The sequence below is a fragment of the Dasypus novemcinctus genome, chromosome X, assembly GCF_030445035.2.
Source record: "Dasypus novemcinctus isolate mDasNov1 chromosome X, mDasNov1.1.hap2, whole genome shotgun sequence".
Classification (NCBI taxonomy): Eukaryota; Metazoa; Chordata; class Mammalia; order Cingulata; family Dasypodidae; genus Dasypus; species Dasypus novemcinctus.
Window position 1 is genome coordinate 118,549,693 of NC_080704.1, and position 23,428 is coordinate 118,573,120.

The 23,428-nt window shown below is 38.8% G+C and overlaps 1 protein-coding gene across 1 annotated transcript in view; it reads right to left on the reverse strand.

The window, feature by feature from the left end:
* The window catches only part of AMMECR1 (AMMECR nuclear protein 1), a 110,113-nt gene extending 88,066 nt beyond the window's left edge, over nucleotides 1–22,047 (reverse strand). The window contains exon 1 of the mRNA XM_004471829.5: nucleotides 21,484–22,047. Coding sequence (XP_004471886.2) covers nucleotides 21,484–21,956 — 473 coding nt within the window. The 5' untranslated portion in view covers nucleotides 21,957–22,047. The remainder of the gene's footprint in view (nucleotides 1–21,483) is intronic.
* Between the last annotated feature and the right edge of the window lie 1,381 nt (nucleotides 22,048–23,428).

The following is a 23,428-nucleotide window of genomic DNA, read 5'->3' on the forward strand; positions in this document are numbered from 1 at the left end:
CCTCCAAGTATGGTATTGTGGTATTTTAATTCAAAATAATTTGGGTTTAAAAATTTCTTGACACCTCTTGAAGTAACAAGAGGCAGGTTAAAAATGCACTGCTCTTAAATTGCTTGCTATAAAATATCTTTAAACATTTACTAAGTACCTTTATATATAACAACATGCTATGGTGATAAATAATAGTGGACTGGGGAGAGGAAGGAAGATACAAAGATGAAGGTAGGAAGTCTCTTCTATCAAAAGAGAGTACAGTCCAATGTGGGAGATAGACATGTACATACAAAAAAGAAAATATTCAGGGACTGAGGTATTGGGGAGAGGTAATGGGGGTTTGCTGGGGGTGGGTTAGAGGACAAACAAAGTCTGAAAGGAGCTAGTTTTAAAGGTTCAAATTGGAACCCTGGTGTCATGTGTCAGAATTTAAATTACACTCCATATACAAGCTTAGGTGCTAAATAGTACACCTTTGGTTTGCATCCAACCAGAAAGGGCACATTTTTCTAACTCATACAAAGGCAGCGTATATGCTAGCAGTGGCCCTGAATACAAAGAGATTTACTGTCTCTGGTCTTTTCCTATACCAGCAATGCAACATTCTGTAGTGTAGTATAATTATATACTGAGCCAATTAATTTCTTGGTATTGATAATGCATTATAGTTCTATAAGGTGTCACCAATGGGCAAAGCTGGGTGATGGGTACACAGGATCTCCCTATACTATTTTTTAAACTTCTGTGAATCTATAATAATTTCAAAATAAACAGTTAAAAAAAGAATCAGGCATTTCCAGGTATGCTGATGTGAAAGTTATCTGCAAGATTTACTGGTAAGTGAAAAAAGAAGGTGCAGAAAGGTAAGTCAAGTATACTACTATTTGCGCTAAGCAAAAAGGATACATATATGTACATACATGTTAGTATATGCATAGACTATTTCTGTAAGGATACACAAGAAACTGGTGGCAACGGTAGTTGCCTCTGGGGAAGGAAACTGGGTAGCTGGGAGATAGGACTAAGAGAGAGATCTACATCTCATTGTAGTATGTGGTTTGAATTTCATACCATGTGCATGTAATACCTCTTAATTTTAAAAAAAAGGCAATTCCAGGGGCATAGTTTTCCTGCCAGAAATTTTAGAAGTATCCCCTCTGTCTGGCATATTTCCCTTTACCAAGTCAGAAGGCCCAGGGCTTAAGGGATGAGATTTAGGGACAGGTTTGTCCACTGATCAGCATTCTGACTTCCCCTGCTAGACTGTGAGCTACTCAAGGGCAAGGGATGGCAGTATTTGCTGCACCTGGCAATAATGTCTGGCCCATTTAGGAATGCAGATTTTCTTGGATTAATTTGGCCTATTGGCCTGGCCCTTCCCTTCGTCCTACTCTTACAACCCCAGACCCAGAATGATTCTTCACTATTGACTCTGCTCCTGGAATGCCATTTCAAAAATAAATGTCTCATTAACAAAAGTCATTCTCAGGTCAACAACTGTTTATCCCTAGACACCAATGCAGAAAAAGATGCAGGATTATTCTAATGAGGGCAAGATTTTTCATATAGATGTGGGTAATTTATAAATTTCCTTTTTATTTTAATATCAAAATTCACTAATGGTAGTGTTCAAAATGAAGCACAATAGTTAAAATAAACATCTAGATTACATATCTGGTGGAGATGTAGCAATTTGTATGTCTGTGAACCAGATGACATAGTCATTTTAGTGAACTCTCCCAACCACAATCATCATCCCCTAACTTGTATGGGCTTTGTTTATACCTTTATAAGGTACTTACTTATTTGTATTACAGTTACCTGAGTGCATAACTTAGTTCTCTTACTTGAGTATAAACTACTTAAAGGCAGGGAAGCCTTATCTATCTCATTATTCCTACAGCAACTAATATATAGGTCAATCGTCATTGAAGACTTCACTTAATTAACATTTCATAATTTAAAAGTAAAGTAACTTTTTTTAAATTATTTATTTATTTTTAAAAATTACATTAAAAAAATATGAGGTCCCATTCAACCCCACCGCCCCCACCCCCCACTCCCCCCACAGCAACACTCTCTCCCATCATCGTGACACATCCATTGCACCTGGTAAGTACATCTCTGAGTATCAAAAAGTAAAGTAACTTTTTACAATATTTGATTTATAACTAAATCATTTGCTTAAAATAGTACAAAGGGTTTGTTGTGAGGGCAAATAAAAGACTTATAAAAGTACATTATAGGGAGTGGATTTGGCTGAACGGAGAGAGCATCCACCTATCACATGGGAGGTCCAGGGTTCAAACACAGGGCCTCCTGATCCATGTGGTGAGCTGGCCCATGTGTACTGCTGATGTGTGCAAGGAGTGCCCTGCCACGCAGGGGTGTCCCCCGGATAGGGGAGCCTCACGTGCAAGGAGTGCGCCCTGTATGGAGAGCCACCCTGCACGCAAAAAGTGCAGCCTGCCCAGGAGTGGCACCACACACAGAGAGAACTGACACAGCAAGATGACGCAACAAAAAGAGACACAGATTCTCGGTGCCACTGACAAGAATACAAGCGGACACAAAAGAACACACACCTAGTGGACACAGAGAGCAGACAACTGGGGGGGGGGGAGAAGAGGAAAGAAATAAATAAAAAAATACATCTTTTTTTAAAAAGTACATTATAAAAATAAATTGTGCTACCATACCTAATAACCCTCATCTCTTGAGGATGTTGTTCTGACTTCATGAAAGTGAAACCAGAACTTTCGAAATCTATATGCTAGAACTCATTCTTTTTCCCTTCCTCAACCATTTATAGCTTGACTCTAAGCTGAAACATTACTATAAAATTGCTAAGCTCCTCTCTCTCTTTAAACTTGGTAAACAAATGCTAAATAAGGAGACTAAGATCCCTGGAGGGAGAGGGAAGGAGACAGAAGTCCCTACAGGGAGCATCAGTTCAATAGCTTCCTACTTACAAGGAATCCAGATTTTATCTGATGGACATCCCTGATGCTGACAGCCAGCCCCCAAAAGCAGTTGCAGTCCTTGTTTGGTGCTATTTGCAGTAGGTTCAAGAGCCATTCAAAACATTCAGAGCTTTTGTTTAGTGCCACCTTAGGTTTTCCTCAAATAAAAAGAACTGAAAGCAAGTAAAAATTAGAGCTGATTCCCCCCACCCACATGAACAAATCACCAATATTATACTGTAAGTTATAAAGGAATTTATTATATAGACTTTTGTTAGTATATTCTGTAATTCATTAGGTGACTTAGGTTATGTAAGTTCCAAAAGAGTAGGTTATACTAAAACTCCATTATAATTCTTAGTATGTTTAAAGTAATCATTAATATAAAAGGCAGTCCTGTTCATATTAGAGACCTTCACATTTGTCACTTGTCGCCTTTATGAGAGAGGAACCACAACTTATCTTTGAATCCCCCACAGTGTCTTGGACATAGTAAATTAAGAAATGTTTATTTGAATTAACTTTTTTAAGGATGCATTTAATCTGTACATTGACAAACATTTCTAAAATTCTCTCTATAAAAGACTCCACATCGTTTTATTGGTGTGTCATACTTATTTCAGAATAAAAATAACTTTTCCACAGACTCTTCAGAGATCCCACCTAAGCTAAAAAGAACTTTCTGGGCAATAGATACACAAAATTTTTTTGACAGATATTGCACATCAGGATGAAAGTCTCTTAAAATTAGTCCTGAACAAAAGGCAGGGAAGCACTGAAGAGAGATTTTTAACTGTCTTCAGTTCCTCCAGGGGTATCATGAAATTCTTAAACATATTATTTTTTTGAGGCACCAGGGCTGGGGATTGAACCCGGGACCTCATATATGGGAAGATGGTGCTCAACCACCTAGCCACATGGGTTTCCTTGAGTTGTTTTTTTTTTTTTCATTTGTTTGGCTTGTTGTTTTTGTTTATTCAGGAGGCATCAGGAACCAAACCCGGGACCTCTAATGTAGGAGGCAGATGCTCAACTGCTTGAGCCACATCTACTCCTCCTCTTAAACATACTAATTTTAATTTCAAAAAATAAATACACGCCATTAAGCACTTTTAGGACAAGAAAGGGTTATGTCAAAAACCATATCCCTATTAAAAATAGGGATAAGTACAAACTTTTAGTTCATGAAGAGGTTCTGAAAATTGATTTCAAAATTATTTTTGTAGTATTTTATTAAGCTTTATCTAGAAAGAACCCAAAATATTCTACTTAGGCAATATACTTGTACCTGTTAACATATAAACAAAAATTTCAAATAAAGCTTAACTTTGCGGGAAAAAATCAATCTATAACCTCACTCCCTGAACTAATCTGCATCCAAAGCACTGGGATTTCTAAAGCTAACTACCAGTGTTGTTAACTAGTTTGAGTTATTTTCTTAATTGCTGCCCTGTGAATTACAATTAACATCTTTACTTAAAATAGTCTAGTTCAGATTAATACCAAATTAATTTCTGTAGTATACAAAGATTTTGCTCTGTTCCCTCCCCCCTTTATTATTGCCACTCAAATAACATTTTATATAAATCAAGTTTTATAATTATTGCTTTATGCAGTTGTCTTTGAAATCAAATAGAAAATGTCACAAACAAAAAATCTTTTGTTTTTTATATTTACTGATATAAATACCTTTACAGGTGCTCTTTATTTCTTCATGTGCATTGAAGTTATTGTATAGTGTCCTTTCATTGATTCTGAGGTCCTGCCGCATGGTGAAGATGGCTGCTAATCTCTGCAGCAGTCCCTTCTTTCCCCTCCAGAATCTACCTTCTCCTGGAGCTCAACTATGGGCAACCAGGCATAGGGTTTGTCTCTTACCAGGCCTCCTCTTTCAGTCTTGGGTGTTCCTGAGTTCAGCTGTGAGCTATAAAGCTTATGTCTCTTCAGCCATGAGCTACAACATGGGTCCAGCCTCTAGGCCCAGCCTCTCAGGGGCCTCTTTCCATGCCTCTATGCTCTGCTGGCTCCAGATTCCAGGACCTCTCTCAGTCCTCAGGGCTTCTCTGTTTTCCTGCAATCCTCTCTCTCACATGGCAGGATCAATATGGCGACTTCCTTTCTCTGCACCTCCATTTTTATCAAGCTCCAGTAAGAAGGCAGAGATTCAGTCTGAGTCATGCCTCGTTGACACAGTCCAATCAAAAGCAATCTAATCAAGTGATCTAAAGTGACTCTAATGCAATCCAAGAGTACCACTCCTACAGGAATAGATTAGTTTAAGATTATGAATCCCAATCTTTTTGGAATTCATAAAATAACTTCAAACTGTCACATGGGGCATGCCTTTAATGCTCTGGCAGTTTACAACTCTGCCTTAGTCTTCACTTCCTGCTTGTGCAGGGCCTTAATGTCAGCTAAGGATAAGAGACTGGGGCCTTTTTGGTTCTCTCCTGGGCATGCACACAGACCTGCACACGTGTTTATACTTTTAGATCTCCCAGGAATATGTTAAAGCTTTTTAAAGTACCCTATTGACATCTCATGTTCAAACTGTCCTTTTAAGTACTCTGGCCAGCCTCTTTGCCCCATTTGGTATTGCCACATCAGACAGATGCAACATCTGTTTAACATTAAACAATTACTGCTGATTCTTTTGGACAAATGCCTTGGGAATAGGACGTCCAATGAGTGAGCAATGAGTTAAGTCAAATAAAGACAAGCCTTGCTAATGGGGCTTTTCCAGGGGTTGCCAGACAGGTCAAATAGTAACAATTCTCTGGGGATAAAGATATTTAGAGCATGCCCCCTCTAGTGGCTGCTGGTTTTCACAGTTACCATGGTTGTAAAGTTGCTGATTTTCAAAGATATAATAGCAGTACTGGGGAGAGGGAGATAAGACTAGGTCAAGTTAAAAATGCAACAGAACTCTCTGTTCTTATCAAAATTCAGCTATTTTTATTGAACAAATGCTCCTTGGAAGGCTAGAAGCCCTTGACTAATTTCCAGAGTTCTGAATATGTTGATTTTTACTATTTTTGCCAGTGTTCTCCTTGCTTTTATAGAGGAGTGGATTATCAGAAGTCCTTACTCCATCCACCATTCCAGAAGTCCCCTCTTTACTTGAATTCAAGAATCATTCTGAAATTCGTATCCTCTAAAAAGCCTATTACCTTCAGTTCTTAATTACCCAGCAAAATATGTGGGAACCCTGGAGAAATCTACACAAAACCTGCTAGTGTTGAAGTACTCATGAACATCTATAAACATAGAAGAGAAAATTATGGTCAGTCTAGATTTACATTCCATTCTACCTTTGGTGACTATAAGGAAATGAATTTGTTTTATGATAACAGATATAATTAAAAACCATTTATTGTTATAAAACTTGAAACTACATTTCAAATGTTTAAAAAAATATTGCTTCTTTATAAAGATTCACATACTTTAATATTAAATAAAAGTACATGAAAGCCTATGACTAATCCTAGTCATGGTGGAAATGAAGGCACAGTATCTAGCCCAATGCCTAGAGTCATAAATAAATAACACATTAAAGGTTACTAAGAAAAGGTCTCAATGTATTTTTTTAATTAAATGGGGGAAGAGCGTGATTATAAACTCTAAGTATCACAAGTTATGAAGAACACTGACAACAATGTTATCATTATCCTAATACTAGATTTGAATGCATTAAACATATTACAAGTAGTTCTCCATCTGGAGAAAGCTAAAAGAGTTAGTTGCAGGTATGATATGAAAACAACCTGCTTTTAACTTTGTGGAGAAGGGAAACACATAATGCTATCCATATAACTGCCCTTCCCCTCTTAAAGTAGCACCTAGACTTGTATATGAGACTCTAGGTTGGGGGTCATGCTACAGGGCAAAGTATCATTTTGCAGGAAGAAAAATGTTGAGAATTACAGACAGCTTTTAACACACTGTAAGGGTGATTACAAAGTCATTAAGATCTTTTCTGAGAAAATCAATTTAAATAGCACAAATCCTCAACTACAGAGGAAATCACTCATAACAATCAACAATAGTCTCAGTGATATTTATGACGTTATCATTCATTCAGAGTTTCATGGTTCTATTTCTTCCACACTTCTTAAATTTAAAAACCCAGCATGAAAATATAATAAAGGTATATAACAGAAAGTTTTCATGACTGTATTAGCTTCATAATTTATGATCCTACAACCTACAATTTGAGGAATTTATGAGCAACCATTAAAGTCATTGATTAATTTTTTTTTATTTTGCTGAGACCTTAATTTGAAGAATGTGAATCTTGTATATTTTAAGGCTAATGTGTATGAGTTGCTAAGTTAGTAAGTAAAAGCCTATCCTATCACCTGACTAGGTCTGGATGTTTTCTTTGAGTTGTAAACTATGCAATAACTCATGAAGTGATAAAAATTTTGATTTTGAAAACTGTGGCCTCCCAAATAAAGCAAATTTCCATTGCTGGTAATTAACATAAAGAAATAATATAAAAGTATTAAAACAGGGTTTTTAGTCAGAAGATATTTATTTTGGATATGTTAAAGACTAACTGTTAAAGTCAGCTTTGACTCAGATCTATAACACAAACAAGTCGACCATAAAACATTTTATGAAGGAAATTACATGCTAAAATATTATTTGGGATTTCAAGAATAGCTTTGACCAGGCTTCTTCAAATCTGTTTTTCTTCACCTAAATTATATTAATGTGAAAACAGACACATCAAGATTTCCATAAAAACAAATAAAGAATTCCTTCTGTTTACCAAATGTAGAATATTCCACGTGTGACAATGGTGGGTTAGTGAGTATACTGCAGAAATTAGTTTTATTACAGATATCTATGTATGACATGCTTATTTGTTTCTAACATAGGATTCTCACTGGTCCATAATCACTAGATTAGACTTTTCAAACTTATTAACACGAGGTATCCCTTAGGCAAAGGAGAGTAAAGGTATGAATGGGTAGGATTTAAGGAGAGTCACCTAAGTGGCCCATTACAAATGGCAAATTTCTTTGTGGTATTATGCTTTACTCCTAAAAATCATGTGAATTTTACTTTCTAAGCTATAACACACATACTTTTTTTACTATCAAAATATGTTTTAAGTTTTAATTGTAGAAAATTGACACTCCAAGAAGAGACACTATATTTACCCTGCTGCTTCATTTATACTCTAGCAAACCTCCACAAAGCTACAGGTTCCAACATGTTTAGATAAAGCTTCTTTCTTTCCTAATATGTCTACAGTCAGGGGTCTTAATCTATTGTCCAAGAAGAAATTTCAGGGGATCTGTGGTGGTGCCCCAGTTTGAGAAGCACGCTTAGTCTTTCCCAATGAAAGTTAGTTGATAGTGCTGGCTTCTTAAGGATTTTCAAGAATTATCAAAAGCTCCTATGAAAAACTAAAAAGCTTGATTATATAGTTTGTATGTCTTAGAGTTGTAACATTCTTGAATAGGACATGTTAAGAACCACTAGGAACATCCTCATTAAACTAATCTATGTTTAAGCTAATTTAATCTATGACACCATTCAATAATTAGTACATAATCCTCCTATAATTATTATAATTCTTCAGTATCTACCTTATATAGGTTAGCTTTGCAATATCCAAGTAATATTTTTTCATTAATTTGGAAGAAAAAAAGGTGGTTCAAAGCCATTTAATTCTATAATAATTAACATAGTTTATTTTTAAAATTACATAATCTTTGCGGTTTGTCAATTTTCCCAACTTCATGTTTGAGACACTGAAGATTAGAATAAAAAAGAACACTGAGGGAAACGGACTTTGGCCCAGTGGTTAGGGCGTCCGTCTACCACATGGGAGGTCCCTGGTTCAGGCCCCGGGCCTCCTTGACCCGTGTGGAGCTGGCCATGCGCAGTGCTGATGCGCGCAAGGAGTGCCGTGCCACGCAAGGGTGTCCCCCGCGTGGGGGAGCCCCACGCGCAAGGAGTGCGCCCGTGAGGAAAGCCGCCCAGCGTGAAAAGAAAGAGCAGCCTGCCCAGGAATGGCGCCGCCCACACTTCCCGTGCCGCTGACGACAACAGAAGCGGACAAAGAAACAAGACGCAGCAAACAGACACCAAGAACAGACAACCAGGGGAGGGGGAGGAATTAAATAAATAAATAAATCTTTAAAAAAAAAAGAACACTGAATACAGAAGGCACTCAGGCTAGGGTGATGTCACCAATGTGGATCTAACTGACTTATGTTGAATGTCTACAGATGTATGAAAGCACTTTGTCTACAGAGTAGACTTCTGCTTGTGTTATTTCCCAGTCTCTTATCCAGGCTTCATGACATTCATGACATTAAAGGAGCTGCTGAGGCATAATTAACTGGACAAAAAGGAAACTTTACCAAGAAAAAAGGCAATTCACAGGCCATTAACACTTTAAAATTGTCAACTGGCAGACCGTCATTTCCCAATGCCTGAATTACAGCAACAGACTTCTGATGGGTTCCCTTCCTTGCTAGTTTTCCCCCCACTTCAATCTACCTTTGATTGGTACTCACTGCCCACTGTATAATGTTTATTCTGACTTCTGTGTCATCATGTAAATTATTTCCCTGCCTAGAATGCTTTAAAGATTCTATCCAGCTCAAATCTTACTTTGTTCATGAAGCGCTCCTGTACAACCCCAGCCCCCATTAGTCTTTGTAAAAGCTCCCGCAGACCTCACTGTCTCCATCACTCATTTGGTCATTAAATCATATGTGACCTTACTATTTGTTTCATGAATCATGTCTCCTCAATATGGTTGCAAACTTTTTAAGGGTAGGAAGCACGGCTTATGCCTATTTTATAGACCTTCCATCCGCACCCAAAAAGGAGATTAGCAGTGTTCCACCCACAGCAGTTATATTACTTAACCGAAATATTAGAATTAACCATAATATGAAGAATAGTACTAGCTTAGAATAAGAGATAGCTACTAATGTAAAATACAATGTCTTAAGACAAAACTGGGGAGCAGATATGGCTCAGGCACTTGGGTGACCGCCTCACACATGGGAGGCCCTGTGTTTGGTTTCTGGTGCCTTCTAAAGAAAAAACAGACAATGAGCAAAAACAATGAAAAAACAATGAACAAATAGACAAGGGGGCCACCTCAGGGGAGAGGAAACTAAAAAAAAAAGATAATATGGACAATAAATTTGAGGATTAAATAAATGTTCATTTTTAAATGTCTGTAAGCAAAGAGATATTCGTGGTGAAAATTCTACTTTCTTCATTAGAACTGCAAAGCCATCTCTGAGTGGAAGACGTTAGAAACTGATCCAAAATCCAAACTGACATATTAAAATTCAGTTGGAATATTTTTAAAATGTCTGCAGCCTTGCTAATGTTAAAGAACCTCATACTGGTTTGGTAGACAACAGGGCATACAAACAACTTTCAAGACCCTTGTCTACTATTTCACAGATGCCACAACCACATTTAATAAGCTTTTCATTAGAAATAACTGTGTATACTATAATAAGCAATTTCAGAAAGTACTTATCTAAAGTGGTTTATATCTACACATATGGACTTAAAGGCCTTACTATATCCTATTATGCGAGGTGTCTTCTGGTTTTCTCTCTCCCTAAAAAACACACTTCCTCAGAATTATCCAGTTCAACTGTCAAAACTAATGTTTGCATTGGTCCTTCCACCTTTAAGAATAGATGGAGGAGTGGAAGCAGCTCAAGTGGTTAAGTGCCTGCTTCCCATGTGCAGGGTCCTGGGTTTAATCCCCTGTACCTACTTAAAAAAAAGAAAAAAAAATAGATGAACAAGGGCAAAACTCCTACCTGACAGGGATATTTACACATATTATTATAAGCAAATTCATCAGAAGGTCTTAAAAAACAGAGGATGAGAAGCATAACCTACAAGGAAAGCTAGAAAATCAAGTTCTTTGTCAAATACAGGTAGGTAGTATTAACTACACTAATAAAGTAAATGATAAATGCCAGGTCAAATACTAATTGAAATGCTACTAGTTTGAAACACATTAAAGACAGCTGTTTCTCGAACTCTAATGACTTTAAGCTAATTTTTAGTAAATTTGGAAAAATAATTACTAAAAGGCTAAAATTAGGCTCTCCTGTAAATAGACTTTGTACACCTGATATATACTTGTAAGATCAATTTTTAAAGTAGTCCCAAAATTCCAATGAAACATTCATTGCTTTAGGAAGAACCACTACTATGTACCTTTAAAAAATAAGCTAAAATCAACATGAATGTATATAATTAAAGATTAACTAATTAACCAAAAATGGATGATACTCCAGTTATCTGTGAGGATGTCATCTGTAAAATCAGTTGACCACAGTAGGCCCTGTTAAGAGACAGTGGAAACCAGGTACAGAAGAGATAAGTATGTTCAATAGAATGCTTTCTTGTAACAGCATTCTGCAGCCAGTCAGAAATTATAGTTCGGTCTATCCTTTAATATTATCTGTTCCATTATCTTTGTTATGGTAAACAACAGTGAGCAAATTCTATAAAAGAAACAGTACATCTAAGTAGAAACTATTAATGCTTAAGTACACAGACCCCAAAATAAGATAAACCTAAGTAGCTAAGGATTCATAACTATGGTCCTAGACAAGTCAAGAAAAATAAGGAAGGATAATGACCGAAGAGTGGCTTCATTTATGGTATTTGGGGATACTAAAGTCATTTGTCGCAAAGATCTCAAGCATAGATAGAGGCCTCATTATGATGAACACTGTATAAATGGTTTTCAATGGGGTCTCCTGGAAATACTCAGGGGGCCCATATGCAGGCGCTTCTGTATTATTAAACTTTGTACTGTGTATTTGTTCCTGACAATTTTTTTTTTACCAAGAATGACATGGCCACTGGTTCTACAGGAGGGACAACTAGGCTTGTATAATGTAAAATATGTTTCTTGGAGCAGGCCTATTCCAGAACATGCACTCGGTCTCTCTTTTCTGCCCTGCATCCAGGCTTCATCTTACTTGACTATGATGTCATTCTTCTCCTTCCCTGATTCCCACATACCCTCTATTCCCACTTCCAGCCCTGTGTGGCTCTCTTCCTCTACAAAGTCAATGCTTTCAGTGTGGAAAAGTGAATTTCTGTAGAACAACATGGCAGACAGGGCAATACTTGAGTTTGTGAAGTAAAACACCACAAGCCACATTATCAGCTCAGTGTCAGAGAAATAAAAGCTGTATCATTCTCATTTGCTGGGGTGAGGATTTTTGCACTGACAATTAGAAGTGTGAGGTAGGTGGATCCATAAACTAAACAAAAAGTTTTAACTACTGACTGCCCCATACCCACTCCTAAGACTACAGAGCTATTCCACATAATCAAGAACCTGGACAGGCTAGTGGCAAGCTTTTTGTTTGCTTGTTTTGTTTTAATGTAAAAGAAGCTTTGGCAAGTGTTTGGGATTTTTATGTTCTGTTTTTTTGTTTTTATCACAGAGGACTTCATGAAATGTGTTGAATGTAGCACTAGGACATGAAAACAGGTCAGAAGACTTCATGAGATTCTTGTTTAGTGAATATTATATAAGCATCATCTTCCATTTATCATATTAAAAAAGATGTTAAACAAGCACCTACCACCTAAACACCTCACCTTTGTTCAAAATCAGCACACAAAGGGTATGTGCCTTACTAAAACGAGGCATGATACTTAAGTCCAAGTTTTACTACTTATGTAACTTATTTGCACTCAAAACTACCTATATTTAATCTTGTGGTTGTTAGGCACCACAAGAAATAATGTTATCACAGAGAAGGAACACAATAATATGACTAACGCCAGAGCCTTTCTTTAAGGCAATGGCTAATTGGCCAAAACCAATTCTTACAGATTCCACTCTATGAGAATGACCCAAAGATCCACTAACACCTGAAGTAAAGCAGAGAAACTGGTGTTACTACTTTGCAGCAACTCAAAATCTCAAGAGAACAGATGTTACTTGAATGTGTCTCCTATGCTTTCAGATCGCAATAGAAGTATATGGAGTGGTAAGGTGAAATATATACGCTATTAAATCAATCTCATTACTTTCCATTACTAGAGAGCTGGTCAACTCTTCTGGCAAGATACTGCATAACATAGTCAACAATGCTCTCCCAAGAAGTTTATATGGCTTTGTGTCACTGTGTGGATTATCTGTAAAATGAAATGGGATAAGCAAGAATCATCAAGACCATCACAGACCTTATTGAAAACATTATTAACAATACTAGTAGGTTTGGACTCAAGCAGAATTTTTCAAATTTGCCCATCCACTGAAAACTGCAATGATCATAAGGCAATATGGCTGATCCTGTCAACTGATAGCATTCATCCTTCACTGCCCAGCAAATACAGATCCAGCTTGATTTTTTTTTTTAAAGATTTATTTTTATTTATTTAATTCCCCTCCCCTACCCCGGTTGTCTGTTTTCTGTGTCTTTTTGCTGCGTCTTGTTTCTCTGTCCGCGCTTCTGTTGTCGTCAGCAGCACGGGAAGTGTGGGCAGCACCATTCCTCGGCAGGCTACTCCCTCCTTCTGCTCCCTCCTTCGCGCTAGGCGGCTCTCCTTATGGGTGCACTCCTTGCGCGTGGGGCTCCCCTACGCGGGGGACACCCCTGTGTAGCATGGCACTCCTTGCGCGCATCAGCACTGTGCTTGGGCCAGCTCCACAAGGGTCAAGGAGGCCCGGGGCTTGAACCGCGGACCTCCCATGTGGTAGTCGGACGCCCTAACCACTGGGCCAAAGTCCGTTTCCCCCAGCTTGATTCTTTCTACTTTAGTTTCTAAACTTGAGTGCATAGAACTTAGAATCTGGTGCCAGATAGCATGTCTATTTCTTCAGAAATTTCCTCTAATTCAACTTCTGACACTACAAGTGCCTGAGATGGTCCTCTACAAGGCTCTATTTTGCTGAGAGCTCTGCTTTGACATATGCACATAAAGTAATATCAGAACCACTGACTGCTTTAATAATTGATAAGCCTGAAGACTGAGAAAATGTATAAACCTACAGTAGGGAGACCCAGCATTCTGCCAGGTATTTTTACCAGTAATATAAAAATGAATGCTTGACTCATCTTAAAACTACAACATATTAAGAAATATGACATAATGCTGTCAACACTTAAGATATTAAGAAATCATTTCACCTGCCCAACTATTTGTTTCTTCCTATTTTCCTCCCATATTTTTTAATGGCATCACCATCCTCCTGGTTCCCTAGGCTTATAAACTGAATTATGTTCAAAGCCTTTCTCCTTTTCACTTCCCCCCGACAATGGAAATTTGGTAGATCCTCTTTTTCTATATTACTTTTTTACTCACATGCAACCACCTAATTTCCCCCCAAAATCTATCCCATTTCTCTTTATACTTGATCCAAATTCTAGGTCATATCTTCTCCTTTCTCCCAAATAGATACAGTTGGAGATAGGTGCAAAGTGGGAGGGGGAGAGCTCTTATACTTGTGATCAAATTTCATAGCCATTCCAAAAGAGCTGTTTAACAAACTTTTCCTGAGCATAAGAATAGCTAGTCACAGAGCCAAGAAAAGAAGAGCCAATGATGGAAGCCAAAAAACAGGTGAGCTGCAGTCTTCCCACTCCTACACAAAACCTGGCCCTGGAGTGCAAGTCCCTTCATATGCTGATAACTTCTTTCAATTCTTGATTTTGCAATGTTCCTACAAACTCTGCCACTGGGATTGTGTCCCCACTTTTCCAATGCAAGTTTTCCTACTGCCCCTCATAACCTTAAGCTTAGCTAGTCTCCCCAACCTATAGACTCTTCTTCAAATTTATCTTATATTTAAGAGCGAGCTTCTGCAAATACTGCTCTCTTTGGAATAAAAGAAACTATAATCAGATCCAACATCTCTTTTCCAGCATTCCCAAAGATTTTCCAACACAAAAGGCTACTTTTAATTTCTTTGACGTTTTATGACCTTAGAGGCCAAAGCAAGAGTAGTGTGGAAAATGCTGAGAGTGCAAGTTGTTGACTAAAGACAGCTGCTGGGAATCCCCAAGTACTGTGGCAAGGGGTGTGGCAGTGACAACAACCGGTCTGAGAACAACCACGTCACTTCAAGATATATTGGTCATATACTCTTCACCAATAATCTCTGAACATTCCCTATTTTAAAACTTGGCTTAATAGTTATTCCTTCCCAAAAGCCTTCCTGACCACTCCTTTATCCAATGTCATTCATAAACTTATGTATAATATTTTATCTTATTAATCTACAATCATGTATATATTGCTTTGTAAGTATTTAAAATTTCGTATATATATCATCTCTTCAACAAGACTGTAAGCTCTGTGAGGATGACTATTTCTTATAATTCTCTGATTGCCATACATGGAACTCAGCACAATATATATACTAAAAAATAACAGCCTCTTTTTCCCCCAGAAGCATGTAATTTCCATGCAGCTATTCAACATTTTTAAGGTTTAGCAAATTTGAAAGTATGATATTAAGCAACAGTAGAAAATACACCCACACTTGATACAATAGATGCCACTTACAGTTGGACCAAACATAAAATATGCTCCACCCAACCCACTATACTATTACACCATATTCCTTCCATTTGGGCTCTTTTCTTTATACTATACAAGCTAGTGTCTCATTTTTTGCTCTTAGCAGCACTGTAACTACAGAAGCTCAACTCTAAATAAGTTTACTGTTGAGAATCTCCTTCCCACCTACATAACCACTGGCTTCCCACACTGTCTCCAATGTGCTGTGAGCAACTGCCCAATTACTGAATGTGGAAAGGCAGCTTAAACATTGAAGGTCCATTCTTGGCAGCCCCTTGCTTTTACTGCTGGTCCCCACTTAGCTTAATTGATTCAGAACAGTATCAAAAAGAGACATTATTACACAAGTTAAAAAAAGACTATTTAAGAAAATTTAAATGTAAAAGCCCTGGTCATTATGCTATTTAAAACAGGCAAGCATGTGTGACATCAAGAGAACAGAATAACGCTTATTGAAATCTGGAAAACTCAGGAATTTCAACTAAGCTCATGGTACAAGTTTAGTATTTCACACATATACATCCTCAAAAAGTAAAATTATCTATAAATGAGAATTGCAACTGATTTCAAAAATATAACCCACTGCAGTAAAAAGTCAGTGTTTATAATACAGTTTCAGAAGTTGAACAGTTTTTCTAAGACAATAATGTGTTAGTATGCTTGTGACTCATGTATGGGTTAACAACTCATGCATGGGTTAACAGAGTATTTTTTTCCCTTTTTCAGTAGTGGTCTTTCGTCCAGTTTGATTGAGAGATCCCAGGAGAGATTCCTTCTTGGCTGCCACCCACTAACTATAAGACCTGAATGCAGCACAAACACAATTCATAAGCAAAAAAAAATATGGGCTAAATTATCACTCCCTTTGGCCATATGGGGAAGAAAATAAAATAAGCATTGAGGTTTTCTTTTTTAACTAAATATATCTTGCCCTACATATACCTTTATGCATGGATATAAAAATAATTTTGTAGTTTATATTTCTACAACCTTCCATTTCAGTCACTGTTATTACAGAATAAATGATAACTAAGGATGTGCCTGTCTTCTATCAGTAAGGATGCTAGATTGTCTTCTGATGGAAATCAACATTATTGCACAACAACCCATATAATACGTTTAAAAGGACACAACATTTTTCAATGTTTGTTTGCTCGTTTAAGAAAAACTATACATTATGACCAGAGAATGTAAATCAATGTCATTATTTTAGGGTGAATAGGAAATATGTAATGGCCTAGTAGCAACATCTGCAATAGACAGACCCACCTGCCAAATATTCTGACCAGTTGACATAAAAAAATACATAATAGAAATATAATAGCTCGTGTTTAAAATGCTGCTTTAATACCACTTTGACCTAAGCTATGTCATCAATCATCATCTTTTTTTTTTTAATAACTATGCAAAAAGGATTGTTACTGTTCTAGTGAAACAAAGTGCCCACCTCATCTCTCCAGTCCAATCCAAGCACAATGAAAAACAGTAATTTGACTTATAAGGCAAGACAAGAATCAGCTGTCCAAATACTTGATCTGAGTCTCTCAAAATCTGCATGTCAAGGGGTAGATTTTTCAAAACTACTTTTTATTCATCTCAATGGAAAACCACATTTATTGCCATTTAATATTAAAGTATCTTTTATTTGTCCAGCTCATAGAAGGTACTATATTAACTTTGAAGATGGCAAGATGATTAAAATTAAAAGTTCATGGGATGTGGCACCCAATATAGCATTGATATGAAAGAGAACAATCCCAGTGCCTCCGCAGGATCCTTTTATATTACTTGTGAATGAGGGAAATTCCTAAAATGCAATCCAGCAAGTATAAGCTTAAGTAAAAGTTTTTAAAATCTTATCACATGTTATTTAGTACGTTAATCATAAAAGCATTTTTTGTGGTATAAGAAGGGGACTTTACTTATTAAAATCAATGTCGCTTTTAAGATGCCATATGTCATACTTGTGCTGATGTTAACCCTAAAATGTGTCCCTCACACTTAACAATTTCTGAAAAAGGGGCTAAAATCATACCACAGGTTTCCAAGAGTCACTCCTTCCCCTGTTCTCAGACCGAAACCATCCCAAGTACCTCAGACTCATACTCTTGGCAGCACTCAATCTTCCTGGTGCTAAATTAGAAAGAACATGATAAAGGATAGTGACAGGAAGTTTTATACTGTCATTCCCTTACTCAAGTGCTTATTCAGGTCTTCACCACGCTCTAATCCAGTGGTTCTCCATTGTGGTCCTGGGAATCGTAGCATCAGCATCACCAGGGAACTTGTTAGAAATGCAAATTCCCAGCCCCACCCCAGACCTATTGAATCAGAAACTCTGGGAATGGGGCCCAGTAATTTGGGTTTTAACAAGCACTACCAGAGATTATCATGCACACTGAAGTTTGAGAATGAGTGCTCCTCAAATTTTCATGTGCGTAAGAATCATCTGGGGAGCTTTTTAAAATGCAGATTCTAATTCAGCAGGTCTGAGGTAGAGCCCTAGAGCCTATATTTCTAAATTCCCAAGTGATGTCTTAGACAGACCATATAGCAAGTATGTCCCCAAACTGTTGTTCATCAAATTTCCTGGGATGCTCATAAAATACACATTCTAAGGCCCCACCCCAAGCCAAAGTAATCAGAATCTTAGAGGAGTAAGTCCTAGTAGAATATAACCAGAGGTCCTTAACCTTAGCTGCACATAAAAAAGCATCTGATCTCCAGGCCCCACTCAAGAACAATTAAATCAGAATTTCTGGGAGGTGGGATCTAGGCATCTATATTTTTAATAACTCTCCAGTGATTCCAATGAGCAGCCATATTTAAGAACCCCTATTCTAGAGTTTAAATGGTTCAGCACCTGGCACAGTGGATCCCTTTATAGTAGCAAATGGTTTCCTGTTTAAAAAAATGGCTGAATTGGCTCTCTGACATAAATGCAAGAGCTCTGACTTTGAATAGTAAAATGTACCTAAAGTTATGTTTTTATCATGCCTTGAACCTTACTTCTGAGTGCAAATGTGCCTGTACCACTGAAACCACGGATTTAGCAATGCTTTCCTAACTTTTTACACAAATGTTACCTGTCTTTTACATTCTTCTGGAGTTCTAGGTTACTCTCGCAATAGGGTAGTACTCTGAAAGACAGCACCCAACAGTGAAGAATTTTTATCCATACAGCCTGTTCATATACTGACCTCACCCCTTCAAAACATGAAAGAGATAGATGGCTTAAACTGCTAATAACCTTTCAGAAATTTAGAATTTCTAAACCTAAAAAAAAAAAGGCAGACTTTACCAGTTAGACATGTTGACAGAAAGGCCCTGGAAAGGGATGAAAATGGTATGCTTTTTTACATATAAGAATTTGAAATTTTCAAAAGCAAATCATCTGATGGGACAGAGGCAGGATCTGAAACACCACTAATGACATGATATTAATTAACTCTTTAAAAATGCAGATATGTCCTATGGCAGCCAGGATAAAGCCACACTAAGTTCACAATACCACTCAATATTTAAAACAGGAAGAAAACTGAGTAGTGGCATACTAAAGCACTGTTGAATGGATTAGGTATTTCACCCACACAAACAGTGCTTTTATGAAATCTCCTGAAATTTTCATAATACACCTCAAAATTACTTTAAGATTAATGAAAATAAAACTTTCTATTGCAAGTCTTTTTCCACTTAAGTGAACTTTCATTCTCCCCTTGGTAATATTCAGTGTCTGCTCTAAATTAGTTGATTTGTAAAATACATGGCATTCAAGACCTGTTGAGTTATAATAATTATTTTCTAAGTTATAATTATCATTCTTCCTCCACATTTTAACATATACACAGTGGTCAAAAGTGTGTCTTACTTGTCTTCTTAATTCCAGTCATAAACTCATGAAAAAGAAATCCAGTGATTGGGACATTAGAAGAGAAACCATACCTATATAGTGTGCAAAGTAGCCACTGTTGACATTTTCAAAAGCATTTTCTATAAGAACTGGTCAAGCTTACTTTTCCTTTTAAAATTTTTGTTATATTCAATCAGTTAACCCAAACTCACTTTTAAAAAATAGCACCTCCTGAAAGTGTGTTCTCATATACTTCGGAGCAATGGAGCGTGAATACTAAAGCCGCCTTTGTCAAACTCAAGTAACAGATCAACAACTAAACAGGAGTGAATTTCGCAGTCCCAGGATTTTGCAGAGCTAACCTAAGTATCATCCCAGAACTGGTTTTAATACAGCATAGACATCCAAGAAAAGGCAGAAAAGTCACACATAAATGACTCAAGCTAATATTTCATAGATTTTTTTACATGGCAGTCTTTTCAAAATTAATTTTGCTTTTTGAGACTCAAAAATTAAATTGACTAAGTAAGGTGTGGACTTGGGATTTAAGCTTCTAGAATTAACACTGTGACATTTATAAAGATGTTTAATTTATTTGATAAAGTGTCAGCCTGGATGCCCTTTCATACATTTCTTATGAACCAATGCCCAAAGATGAGCCAGGCCTGAAAGAAAATGCAAGACCCCAGAAGAGTCATACAAAATTAAATACATTTAAAGGATCAAAGCTAAAGAAAACAAATGATATGAGTTTACAATTTCCAGGACACTTTATTACAGCTTCTACTTTACATATTAGTCTAATATTTTTAGACTAGGCAGAAGTGTTTACGCTTATGCAGTAGTAGTCCAATCCCCTAATCTCACTAAATGACAAGAAACAGTTTAAAAAGAACATCAATTCAGGTAGTTATGATATGGGAGACATGGGACACTTGTCTTTGCTTGGAAAAGGGTTGATGCTTTCCGGTACAAGTTTTACTGAAACTGTCTATTATTTTTCTTGTTGTTGCTTCAGTACTCAAAAGCATTCGCCCTCTTTCTCATCCTACCCTTCCTTGGTCTTTACATTCTGTCTAGCATTTAACTCAAAAAGTCACTTTACACACAGTTTACACATTTAAAAAACATATGCCCCACCTCCCACACATCCAAATGGACAGGGATTAGAATTAACCTGGCTTTGCTTTAACTGCTATTTTAAACAATTTCAACCACACTCTTGAACGGTAAAATAACTAGAAGTACAAAACAAAGGTAACCATAAGAAATCCTACACATTTACTGTTGGGATTGCTTAAATATTTCTCAAATCATCAAGCATAACACAGATATAGTAAAACTTAAGTCACAAAAGCGAATACACGCTTCCGGTGCAAGCTGACAGCGGTTCTACGGGGACAGTTCTCACTTTGAATGAGCTATTACCCAGAAGATTGAATGAAAAAAAAAAGGGGGGGGAAAAAGTCTCACTCCTCAATATTCGTGAGCCGGCGGTGCGCGTCACTAGAAACACATTTTAATGGGTATGTTCGGATAAAAATAGGTAGCAAGGGAAAAAGTGTGTTTTCAAAAACCTCCCCCCTCCCTTAAGACACAGGGAAACCGGGAGGAAAAGATGGACAACCTTCACATAAGCTCCGAGTGAAGTTCCATCACTAGCAAAACAGAAGTTACTATTTTTCACCCTGCAATGTGATAGTAGCTCTCCATGTGCAAGGTACGTGGGGCGGGAATACTGGCGGGACTTTCAGGTGGAGTAATGGAAAGCAAAGGAGAGGTCAACACCTTGAGAAATCCAGATCCACAAAACCGGGGCGAGGAAGTGGCGAAAGAGGGAAAGAAAGGGTCAAAACTACTCGAAGTTCTCGCAAAGAGAAAGCAAACACCTCTGGGAGCCAGTGGGCCATCCCTGCAGCAGCACCCCGCTCCAAGAGTGGGGTGCTTTCCTCGTAGGGCAGAAAGCGCGGGATGCCTTTGGGTCGAGTGGCTCCAGGGACCCGGACAGCGCCAAGGAGCAGGGGCAGCGGCCGGCGGGGAGGCGAACTCTCACTTTACCTCAACTCTGAGCCCCATCCCGAGCGCGAGCGAGAGGGCGGCGGAGAACACGGTACTCACTAGGGCTCGTTGGTGAACCGGGGGGTCCGGGGCTGCTGGTATCCATACAGGTGACAGTAGAGCACATCGAAGCAAAAGCAGCACATCTCCGCTGACACCACCATCTTCCGGGAGCCGGGCGATGAAGACGAAGCCGCGGACGAGGAGGAGGGTGAGGAAGAGGTGGCGGGGGCCGGGGCAGAAAGTAGGGTCCCCACTCCGCAGGTCGGAGGTGGCGACAGGGAAATACCCCCGCCGCCACCACCGCAGCCCTGGGGGGGAGTGAGGGCACAGCCGCTGCCGCTACCTCCTCCGGCTAAACCTCCCAGCCCGTTGAGCCGCGTACCGGCGCCTCCTAGTCCCAGCTCCCCTGCTCGGCACTGGCTCTCTCCGCTGCAGTGGGAGGAGGAGGAGGCGCCACCACCGCCACCCGAGCCAGAGGGGGGCGAACTGGACAGTTTCTGCTTCTTCACCCCACAGCAACCCGCCGCCATCTTGGAACAGTCTCCCCCACGCAGCGCTTCCGACCCATAAGTGAGGCGAGCTGACGGCGGGGGCGAGCACGCTGCGGCCCCGGCCGCCGGGGGCGCGCCGGGGACTCACGGGGCGCGCGCGCGCCGTTGCCAGGCCTGGCTGCCCGACCACGCGGCTCGCCCCCCCGCGCGCGCGCCCCAGCCCAGGCGCGCGCCCCACCGCGCGTGGCTAGGCGCTTCACGCCTATCCCGGCAGCCTGCCTGGCGATTTCTGTGAGCACCAAGCCCTGAACCCGAAGAGGATGGAAGACACCAAGCCGAGTAGAAAGGAAAGTGAAGGAAACGACAATGGCAAAGTGGAATTTGGGAGCAAAGCGAAGAGGTGCGCACGCCCGAGGAGGAGAGAGGGAAAAGGAAACGTGTCGGGGGGAAAAAGGAAGAACAAAGTCTGAAGTAAGCATCGAAGTCCCAAGCTCAGCTCGAAGACCCGCTCTGGACCTAAGAGTTAGTGACACAAGCCGAGTTACGTGAAACTTGAGGCATCCGGCCTCAAATACGCTGGTTTGTGAAGTGTTGGAGTGTGACCAAGCAGGTGCTCGCAGGTCCACACCTGAGACCGCCCCCGTAAAGTATGTATATATAAAGCAATCCGGGAAATGGCTACACTGTAGTGTCTGTAATGCCAATCTAAGCACACACTAGCGATTTTCCGAGCAATACTCTTTACTTTCCTTATCGATCAGTATTCAAGCCCCATTGAATCTCTATATATCTTGTACTTGTTCCCCCAACTTGTCCTTCTAGCCCTGCGCAGACGTTTAAAAGAGAACAATCAAGTCCTAATCAATACTTCACTGCTTAAAAACTGTTCTCTGTGCTTTAGGACTTTGAGTGGTGGGTTGGGGACAGGGGGAGTGTTCTTTCGCTTGGGAATAGATCAATTAGAAATATACATGTAGTCAACACAGATGTTACAGATAAATAGGCAGACTATGTATTAATCATAGGTTGAAAGAGTTTATTCAGGTATATAGAGAGTTCTTAATATTCATTTAAAAAATTTCTTAATTGTAAAATGCTTGGGTGGATGAGAAAACATGATTGAGTCGATCCAATTATGGGTTCGTAAGATGCTGCCCAATAAGTAAATGTTATCAGTGATGAACTGTTGAAATTTATAGAAATAAACCTGGTAGAAAGTATAAGTCATTTGTATTGTGTCTACACTGTGCCAAAACATCTAGACAAAGTCACATATCTGCATAGTTGAAAACATCAGAAAATTGATTTTTGTCACCTTTGATCTAAATGTGTAGGATCTTGCAAATACCTGGGGACTGACTGCTCATTTCACTTAGAAAAAAATGTTTATTCATTAAATAAATAAATATTGAGCCTCTGCTCTGTTCTATGTGCACAACACTGTACTTATGTTGAAATCCAGGGAATACACGGGAAGTATGCTTCCCACTCTCAAAGAGTTCATGAATTAA